The sequence below is a fragment of the Lupinus angustifolius genome, unplaced genomic scaffold, assembly GCF_001865875.1.
Source record: "Lupinus angustifolius cultivar Tanjil unplaced genomic scaffold, LupAngTanjil_v1.0 Scaffold_45_21, whole genome shotgun sequence".
Classification (NCBI taxonomy): Eukaryota; Viridiplantae; Streptophyta; class Magnoliopsida; order Fabales; family Fabaceae; genus Lupinus; species Lupinus angustifolius.
Genome location: NW_017721773.1, coordinates 1,918 through 12,007, shown reverse-complemented (window position 1 = coordinate 12,007; position 10,090 = coordinate 1,918). Strand labels below are relative to the sequence as shown.

Sequence of the window (10,090 nt, the reverse complement as noted above, 5' to 3'; positions counted from 1 at the left end):
TCATCATCTTAATAAAATTTTAAAGTTGTTTTAAGCAATAATATAAAAATTGTACCGGTCGGAAAACCGGCGAATCGGACCCCTAACCGGTACGGTATAGATGTTGAACTGACCAAGTATCAAAACTGATTAAAACTGGTCAAAAACTAGTCAAAACTGGTGAACCGGTCGGTATTTGACTAAACCAGCCAGTTTATACACATTTTTTTTTAAAACTTAAAAACTCATTACAAGATGGCCCATCTTTCCGACCCTTCTTCAACACTTCAAGGCACTTGCTTCCAATGCATACTTAGATTATACATTTTGGTTCCTAACATTTGTGCGTAATTAACATGACATTTGTGTAATCTTGGAATATTGTCTGAAGATAAGATTTGGTGCAAAAATATAATCTCGATATAAGACAACTTTGACTCATTGGTGTTAAATGTTAAAACTCCAAATTTATTTGTTTTGCAGAGTGGGTTGTGAACTTGTGTTATTTATTTATATTTTGTGGTTACTAAGTGATACTTTTGGATTGATATATGTTTTGTAATTTAGACTTTGAATTTGTTAAAGACTTAAAGTTGTTTGTTTATGTGAATTTTGAGTAGATTATGAATATAGATTATAAATTTGAATATATATAAGCAGGTATGTCCGGTTTAACCGGCATGCAGTTTAATTACTGAACCATCGGTTGAACTAGTATTACTATACTAGTACCCTGCTCGATTTGATAACTGATACGGTTTTAACAACACTGGTTTTAGGTATCCCAGTATCTTCTACAATTTATACAAAGTGAGTAATAAATCATGAAAAAACCTATGTGAAAGCTTTGTTCAGACATGTATCTTTCATAATCCATTTGAAATAAGAAGTTCAACTCAGAGATGCCCTCCATTATCTTCATTGTTTAAAGGGTTTAGGATTTGTAAATGAGATTTTGGGATTGAGTCTATTAGAGAGGAAATTGATCATACCTAAGGATTAAGAATTGAGCTAGGAAGGATCTAATAATAGTGTAATGTTTATGTATCATAAATGTAAAAATTAATACACAGTCAGTGCATTATCTACCATTCATTTATATTACTTTTATTTAAAAGTCAGTGATAATTAAAAATTAATGATAAATGATGCAGTAACAAGTAGCATGTGATAATATACAAAAATCATATCCTATATGAGTGTTAAATATTTATGGAGGTGGAGCATGATGGTGGTGTCATGTTAGAGAGAATGAGAAGCAGAAATGAGACTAATATTGTACACAATGAAATCTTGAGGTTTGAAACAATTGTATTATGGATTTGGTGAGAAAGAAGATGAAATCTGCTTAACATAATAGATCAGCAAATTTGTTAACAATAAAGGGGAGACGAGTACTAACATGAGAGAAATGTAAATAAGCTGGTAATTAAATTTATTTAGAACAATATTAGTGCCCACAAAAATCTGGATACACAGAAATGAATTTTAGTTAGAAGAAAAAAATGTCACAAATTTCTATACTTTTTCATAGCTTAATCCATTTAAGATAATGCCAAATAAAAGTTTAAGCGTTTGTTCGGAAGAGTGGAGTTTTAGAAGAGAGAGAAGTTAAAGAGAAATGAGAAATTTCTTCCATTTGATTGAGAGGAGAAAAAAGGGAGGGAGGAAAAAAGTAGATGGACCCACACAATTTCTTTCTCTCCATTTATGGGGATTAGGGATGACAACAAAACTCGACCCCTGGGTACCTGTGGAAATAATCACAACGGGTACCCGCAATAATAGCTTTTGGATGGGAGTGAGTTTTGTGATACCCGCCTCGTGGGTACCCACAAATTTATATATTTAGTTTTTAGTTGAATTTTATATATATTTATTATTATTTAAACATTATATATCATATACTTTATTATTATTTCATAATAAATTACACATATTTGACTATGATCATAAATTTATCATATAAATATCATATTATTCATGTATCAATTATTTTTACATATTGATTATTGCAAATTATATAAATATATAATTAAAATTAAAAACTCGTTGGGTACCCGCTACCCACACGGGTACCCACAAATATTGCGGGTTTGGGCACGGAAAAGCATTACCCGCGCCCGCCCGTGCACGTTGCCCTCCCTAATGAGGATAAAGTGAGAAGAGAAAGTTTAACTTTATCCGCACGTTGATCTATTGTCTCAAATACTTTCCAAACTATGTCACAAACCATATCAATTAAAAATGTTAATTAAAATTATAATAAAATTTTTAATTTAAAATTATAATATATATTTTTAATTAATAATAAAACAACATTTTGACGTCTCTTTTTTCTTTATTTTAGAGACATTTTTGTAATTTTGCACAATAACATTATCGCTCTCTTCTCATTTTCTATCCAATCAAACAAAAGAGAAAGAATAAAATACTTCTTTCTATTCATTTTCTTTCATTCTTCTCTTGTATCAAATATCACAAAAATCTTTTTTATTTCTCCTCTTTCTCTTTCTCACCTCTTTCTCTCTTCTTATTTACTCTTTCAACCAAACAAAATCTTACATTCTCTCCTAGAGAGGCAGATATTACAAATAAACAAAGGAAAAAATGTATGATATAAGAATTTTATCTAAATAACACATTTTGTGATTGAAAACAATAGGAAATTATGCTTCTTGCTCAAAATAAGTACTCCATTGAGTTCAATGGAGCTATTTAACAAGGAAATTTACATGGACTATCCAACGACTTCTTTCTTTATTAAATGATGATATTTTGTAATTTTATTTTCACGAATCCAAATTTATTGAATCTGGTGAAAATTTTCATGGACGAAATTTAGCTTTTCCGCCATGAAACCACGTCACCGTTAATATATGTCGTCAATTTGTGTGACACTGAAGCTGCCACGTATTGATAACAGTTCCGGTTAAGAGTGAAAAGCGAGAACATTAAATCTAAAGATGCACTAACTCTGATTTTCAATCAAAAAAAGCTTACAATCAGCAACTACACCCAATCAAATCGAGTATGGCTTTGAGACTCGCTGCTGCTTCTGTATCACATATTGCAAGGCCAAAAAACCCATCATTCTTTTCTGCTCCACAACTCAATATTACACTCAAACCACGTCCTAATGCTCTTCTACCACGTCCTATTAGCAAATTTGGTACACACCTGCCCTAAAAAGAGTTCCCTTGTCCTATATCTTGTTTCATAACTTGTTTCACGTTAATGATAATTATGCAAAAATAACAATAATAGTCATAATAAAGAAGGTTAAAAAAATTTAGTTGACTTTTTAGGCGGGACAACTTATGAGACAAGATATGGGGCAGCCGATTTCTGTTCGTATCTCTCGTTCAAATATCATCATTATTTTCGGTTCTTGTGACATGTCTATCCTATCTTAAATTCATCTTTCAGATTCTCAATGGCACATTCGAGCTATTAGTGAAGCAGCTGCAGAACCTTCGATTTCTAAGAAAGAAGGGGAAGAACAATCGCCTAAAGATTGGAAGATTAAAATGCTTTATGATGGAGATTGCCCACTTTGCATGCGTGAGGTGGCTAACCTTTATTTGAATAATTACATGATTTGTTGCTCATAATTTCTTTAGGCATATGGTTAACGTTATGTCATTATTTTACATGTTGTTGTCACTTCTTATAATGTCAGGTGAATATGCTGAGAGAGAGGAATAAGACTTATGGCACCATCAAATTTGTAGATATAAGCTCAGATGATTACTCTCCGGAGGGGAATCAGGGATTAGACTATGAAACTGTTAGTTTCTATTCTATATATGTTAATATCCAGTTTTCTTGTTTTGCCCTGTTTTTTGTATCTAGTTTCCAAAGGAAATATTATGAGTGTCAAGTTTTGCTCCAGTGTATTAAATTGTGCTCACAATTGTAATCACGGTTGTGGTTACCGTGATTGTTATCATTGTGGTAGCCATTGTGAATTGTGGCTGCTGCGGTGTGAGTTCTTTTGTGATTAAAAAAACATTTTTGATTTAGTGCAGCCTAATGCAGTCCAATGCGGTTATCATCATTGTGTCATACTACAATTGCTGTGTAACGCGGCAGTCACCGTAACTACAATATTGCGACTGTATCACGTGATACTTTCACAATTTGAATCACTGTTCTGCTCTTTTCTTTAATCCAGTCCAAGAATTCCAATACTTAAGTAGTTTAGGATGTGTTCGGATATTTAATGATGCATGGGGTGGAAAGTGGAATCAAAGTATCATGCTATTTTTGGATAATTTATGATGAAATGATGTTGGTATAGAATGGACTAATGATACATTGGTTTCATCTCATCCTATACCCCCAAATTGATAGGGATGAAAAATAGGACCGAGTAATGATAGACCTTATTGAACTCTGTTGATATTTCTTATTTATTTATTTTTCGGTTTTCCACTTCAATTTCTAGACCTTTGTTTTCATTTTACTTCAAGATTTTTACTGTATGGTGATATGTGTTTTAAGTGTGCTAATTGATAGATGTTATATGATACATATATCTATGTGAGGTTAGAAGCATTTCTCCCATGAGTGGAGAGATACAAATATACAATACAATAACCTTATATTTCCCCTTTTAGGCTATGGGAAGAATTCATGCTGTTCTCTCAGATGGAACCGTGGTCACGGATGTTGAAGTATGGCTTCTTTCCTGATCCTCATTTCCAACTTTGTATCAATCTTGCCACAACTCTGATTTCTGCTTCACTAATTGCATCATTTGGATAAAAATGCTTTTGAGAAGTTCGAGTTATAAGTTCAGAAAACTATATAGAATTTCTAAGTGAGAATTAAGGAATTAGAACTTCACTTATAGGACCCTCATAGTTCATTCTCAATCACGGGATGCGCATAATAGTGTAGTATCCTTAAGACATAAACTTTAATGTCTAGTCTCAACTTTGGTGGAAACCATGAGTTGTTTGCCGATTTATTAAATCTTTGTACTGCCACTGATCGAATATCATCCTAGAATAAGAAATGGCATCACTAAAAAGCCAAAGGACAGTGAAGGGATAATTCTTTCTCACACTTGAATCTATTTAGTAACTTTTTCTGTTTGGTCTTATTTGAAGCTAACTTTCCTTAGCAATAGAAGTTTTATAAGTAATAATCAATATATAGATTGATAAATCTATTACTATATATGCATCTATTTCATGCTGTTGAGGCATTCTGCAGGCGTTTAGGAGATTATATGAACAAGTTGGTCTTGGTTGGGTTTATGCCGTTACAAAATATGAACCGGTAAGTTTTTCGGTCATACTTTTGAAGGATTTGCTATCCCGTTGCTATCCAACATGGAGAAACTCTCAAATTTTTGCTTTAACTAAAGAAAAGATGGTTTATTTCTTTTATTGTATTATATCACTGATGGAGGAAAACTTCATTCACAGATAGCTAAAATTGCTGATTCCATATATGGTGTTTGGGCCAAATACCGTCTTCAAGTTACAGGTAAAATAATAGTTCTTTAATGATTTTTACCTAAGTTTCCTAGTTAATAGTGTCATAGTTCTGTGGCTAAAAGAAACACTTCAGATCGTATTTTTTCATTAGTTGGACTGGTGCAATCAAACAGAGATCTGTTGTCCTAAATCCGCTATCCCATACCAATGAAAATTTGTCATGTCAATTAAAAAGTTTAAACTTAATGTTGTTTTTGCTTCATTGTCATTGGACATAACAACTTTTGTGGCTATATTTCCCCTACTAGAGAGCATGACTTGCTTCTATGGTTATTGCTAATGTTTCCACTAGCATTCTTTCAGTTTATGCATTAATGTCTTTTTCTTGTTTCCAGGACGGCCACCTATAGAACAAATATTAGAAGCTCGAAAGAAAAAGGTACACATACTCAACTGCATATTAAATTCAGTATAGGATCTATCAATATGATTAAAAAGGAAAAAGGCATGAAAACTGATTAGGAATCAAATTTCAGACACATTTTAACATCTGAGATTGAAACTATGACAAATTGCCTTGATTAGTAATCTTAATCCTTTTTAGTTTAGGTATACCAGACCCTATGTTGCAGAATTTAATGATGCATATATATATATATAGGGGGCATATCAGGCAACAATAGTGGTTAATTGTAAGAAATGAGAACTCTTAACCAATAGATTGTTTGGTTGAGAGAAGAAAGTGATAAGGGAGAAATACGTGAGAAGATAGTAAAGAGATGAGAAAACGATGAGAAATATAGTAAATTTTATATTTTTTTTGGTATAAGTGAAATAAAAAAGAAAGAGAAAATAAATATGTATTTCCTTCTTTAAAAAGCAGGGGGAAATATTATATTTGAAAAGACAAAAATACCCTTAAAATAAAAAGAATGAAAAAGTATTAATAATGAGAGTTTCTAGGGTTATATTTATTGTTTCACCAATCCAACTCTTTCCACTTTCTCTGCATATTTTTTAGAAAAGATTTTGTGTTCCAACCTGTTTTAATTCGTTTCACCATTTCTCTTTTCTCAACCAAATGAGGAAAAGTTCACTTTTTCTACAATTTCTCTCCCCTCAACTTATTTTCTCTCTTTCTCTACACAACCAAAAGGCTACAGGCTATGGTTACATTCCCACTTAAAATGTTACATGCCTTGTTTCTTCATATCCCACCTTCCCTTGCTGCTCTTGTAGGAAAAACTTTAAGAATTACTCAAAATGATTATTAAAAATAATAAACATTATCATCATATAACTAAGTTCATTCTTGTCAAATCATCAAGAAGTTAACGTTATCTCGTGAAGAGAAATTGTTTGTTTTTATATTGTGTATTTACAATTGGGACCATAACACCTTATTGGTAAGAAGTTAACGCTCACTAAGAGTGATATACATTTGAATTCACCATCTTTCATGAAGATTCAAATTACCCATATTTTTTTATTTCTATTTCTTCAATCATAAAAATAGAAATAAGATATTTGGTATATACACAATAGTTTTCATGACAATTATGTTCATAGACTATTTGGGGCCCATTACCTATCAGAGGCTTATTACGTGACCTATTACAGGCTAGGTCAAACCAGACTTTTTCCATTAACAGACCAGACTTTTTCCATGAACAGACTAGACTTAGACTTTTTAAAAAGCCTATTTAGCTTAACATATCAGACTTTTGACATTTAAAAAACATATTAAGCCTAAGAAACTGACATGTTTAGTTATATAATATAACAATGTTCATATCTTACTATTTTAATATAAGTAATGGTATTATATATGTAATTTTAATACAAAAATGTAATTCAATTATTAGACTTAGATAGGTCTAGATAAAATTAGGTCTTTTAGCTCATCTAAATGTAGATATAAATGACCTATTTCATGACCATATAATATAACAGACTTTTAAACAGGCTAACATGCTAAGTCAGACTTTTAAACAGGCTCGACCTAGGCTTTGAATTTTTTTAAACAGACTAACAAATCAGACCCGGTCTCTTTTATGCTATATAGGCTCGTCTTGTTTAAAGTGAAGTTTGGCTTCACTTATGTCCACCCTTATTCATAGTCATAATCCTTATTTGAATTAAATCATTTTAATTTGACCAATTAAAATAATGATCCTAACACATTTAAACATTGTATGTGTAACCAAAAATTTATAACAATCTCTCATTGGTCACATATGTAATTTTACAAACATGTTAAACTTTATGAGCTCAAAAACAATTCACCATTAGAAACATTAGACTTATATTTATCTTGTTCCTTACTTATATTAATATTATCAGTTATTTATATTAATATATAGAATCAAAGTGACTTTTATTATATCATTCATAATTAAACACATCAATGATCACTAATATTAAGACAAATAAATGACATAGATTAATCATGAAACGTGTAGTATAAAAACCACATGAAAGTGATATACAAATATCGATTTTTAATTGATCCTACTTTACTTTAGTGAAATCCCAATAAATAAATTTTAGAGTGAAGCTGAACTATAAATCTGATTCTGTAGAAAATATATTCATAAATATGTCTATATCGGAAGAGCACCTAAATACAAACTCTCATTTGATAGATATTTTATCCAATGATATAATACCCATATGAGTAATGTGCTTGTGAAAGACCTTATATGGTAAACCTTTATTAAGCAGATCTATAGTAATGAAGTTTGTATCAATATGCTCTATATCTATTTGACCACTATGAACTCTTTATTTAAGTGGGATATAACAAAGATAACATTTTGTCCCAATATAGCTTTAATTGTTTTTCAATATTCAGTAGTCAAGTAACAACATATGTACCATGAGCTGTGGTCATATACTCATATCCCATAATTGGATGGTACATATTTGTTGTCTCATAAATTGTGTTACTGCATGTACCATTACTTATTATTGGTCATAAAAATAATTAATTATTAATTTTTTAACTTGAAAATATTTTTTCAATCAATCATAGGTTTGTGGTACATGTAGTGACATAATTTATGAGACAACAAATATATCACTTTGAATTTACTGTCTTTCACGAAGCTTGTGATTATCTATAGTTTTCTTATTTCTAATTTTTTTTCTCCATAAAAATATTTAGAAATAAGTCATTTGATACATGCATAATAGTTTTCATAAGAATAATGTTATAGCGGAATAGGGATCACCTGTCCCAAAATCAGTGTGTCCTCATGTCCCAAGCCAATAGGATTTTTCCAAGTAATGCACATATGTTACTTTAAGTTTTTAAATTTTTCTTTTTTAATGAAGTGTCAATTTTTTATTGGATCGGGACAGAAAAATGGACAGGAATGGGGACAGGTGATCTATGTCATGTTATAGCTTTAATTTGTCTAATTTCACATTTAAACATTGCATCTCTCTGACATTACTTTGGGAACTTCATGAGATCTTAGCAGCATGTGAAATTCATGGACACAAGCAACTCAATAATGAGCTACAATAATGAACAAAAATAGCAGCATATCTTAGATTTTTTTTAGGACAATGCAATGCATAACTATTTGAGGACAACGAATTTAATGTTGAGAATTCTTGATTAATTTGATTCCATTCAAATACTTGTCCTGTCCATTGTAACGAAAGGAAGTAGGTTTTAGGCATATATTTTTCACTTTAGAGTAATATGCTTAACAATATAAAGTACAAAAAGTGCTTGGTCTTGATCTGTATATTGTTTTGTCTTCTTTGCAGGGTGAGGTATGCAAAGACAACAATGCTTGCAAGATGTAATTTTCCATAAAGTCAGAATGTGGCGGAAACTTCAGAAGGCTCGTCATCTTCTGAAGCAGATTTGTATGATTTTGTTCACAAAAGGCAGCCAAGGGATCTGACACAAGAAACACGTGTGTATAAATTATAATTACATGGTTTACTCTATTCGCCCTGTGTATCATGTATCAAATCGCGTACCACCTGCCGGATTAATCGAAAAGGTGTTGTAATGATTATATAAAAAATGATGAATCACATCAAGCCCATGCCATAACTAGTATTCTATAATGTGGAACTGTCATGTAAAATATATTTGTATGTAAGTTTGTTATTCTTAAATCCTTTAGTTACATTAACTTTTTGAACTCTTAAGTCTTACTCAAGGAGAAGAGCACTATGGTGTAAGGAAGGAGAACAAATTTTGGGCTTTATGAAAATCGTCAAAATTAGCATATTTGTAAAAAGAAGTTGGTACAGTGATTATAATGTCGTGTTAGGTCTCCGGGTATTTTACAAGTCCAAATGCTAAGGATCAATCCTTATGGTCGATACTTATTCATAGAGACAATTATACATCTGATAAGAAATTAGTTCTTTATTCGTTGTGTGACCTTCATTAACACCCAAAATCCAGGATTTGGTTAGGACAAAGATAGCATATTGGAAATTGAAACATATCTTTCTTTAGTTTCATGAGGAGGCTTGGAGACTCTACTCTAAGTTTCTTTGAAGTCTTGTTAAGTCTTGATGGTTTGATGGTGATAAGTATCTTCTTTAGTGTGGAAGTGGTTGGTTAGGATCTAGATCTCTTTGCTATATCTAGGCTAGAGTCAGTTTGAATCGCCTTCGGTGGATATCTC

The 10,090-nt window shown here is 31.4% G+C and overlaps 1 protein-coding gene across 3 annotated transcripts; it reads left to right on the top strand.

The window, feature by feature from the left end:
* The first annotated feature begins 2,934 nt into the window (after nt 1-2,934).
* LOC109338823 (uncharacterized protein At5g50100, mitochondrial) lies at nt 2,935-9,398 on the top strand. Of its 3 annotated transcripts, XM_019576154.1 has the most exons (9): nt 2,935-3,151; nt 3,409-3,548; nt 3,662-3,769; nt 4,602-4,658; nt 5,203-5,268; nt 5,418-5,478; nt 5,825-5,868; nt 9,210-9,259; nt 9,308-9,398. In XM_019576154.1, exons 1-8 carry the CDS (start codon nt 3,013-3,015, stop codon nt 9,246-9,248), a joined length of 654 nt encoding a protein of 217 aa, XP_019431699.1. In that variant the 5' UTR covers nt 2,935-3,012; the 3' UTR covers nt 9,249-9,259; nt 9,308-9,398. The 3 variants fall into 3 exon arrangements, with proteins under 3 accessions (XP_019431699.1, XP_019431697.1, XP_019431700.1); XM_019576152.1 differs by having other exon boundaries at nt 2,936-3,151; nt 9,210-9,398; XM_019576155.1 differs by having other exon boundaries at nt 3,017-3,160; nt 3,399-3,548; nt 9,210-9,398.
* The last annotated feature ends 692 nt before the right edge of the window (nt 9,399-10,090 follow it).

Excerpts from the sequence above, each read along its gene's own strand:
- LOC109338823 (XM_019576154.1), top strand. The coding sequence starts at position 3,013 with ATGGCTTTGAGACTCGCTGCTGCTTCTGTATCACATATTGCAAGGCCA. Across the intron at positions 3,152-3,408 it reads ACGTCCTATTAGCAAATTTG|ATTCTCAATGGCACATTCGA; the intron begins GTACACACCTGC and ends TTCATCTTTCAG. Across the intron at positions 4,659-5,202 it reads CCGTGGTCACGGATGTTGAA|GCGTTTAGGAGATTATATGA; the intron begins GTATGGCTTCTT and ends GGCATTCTGCAG.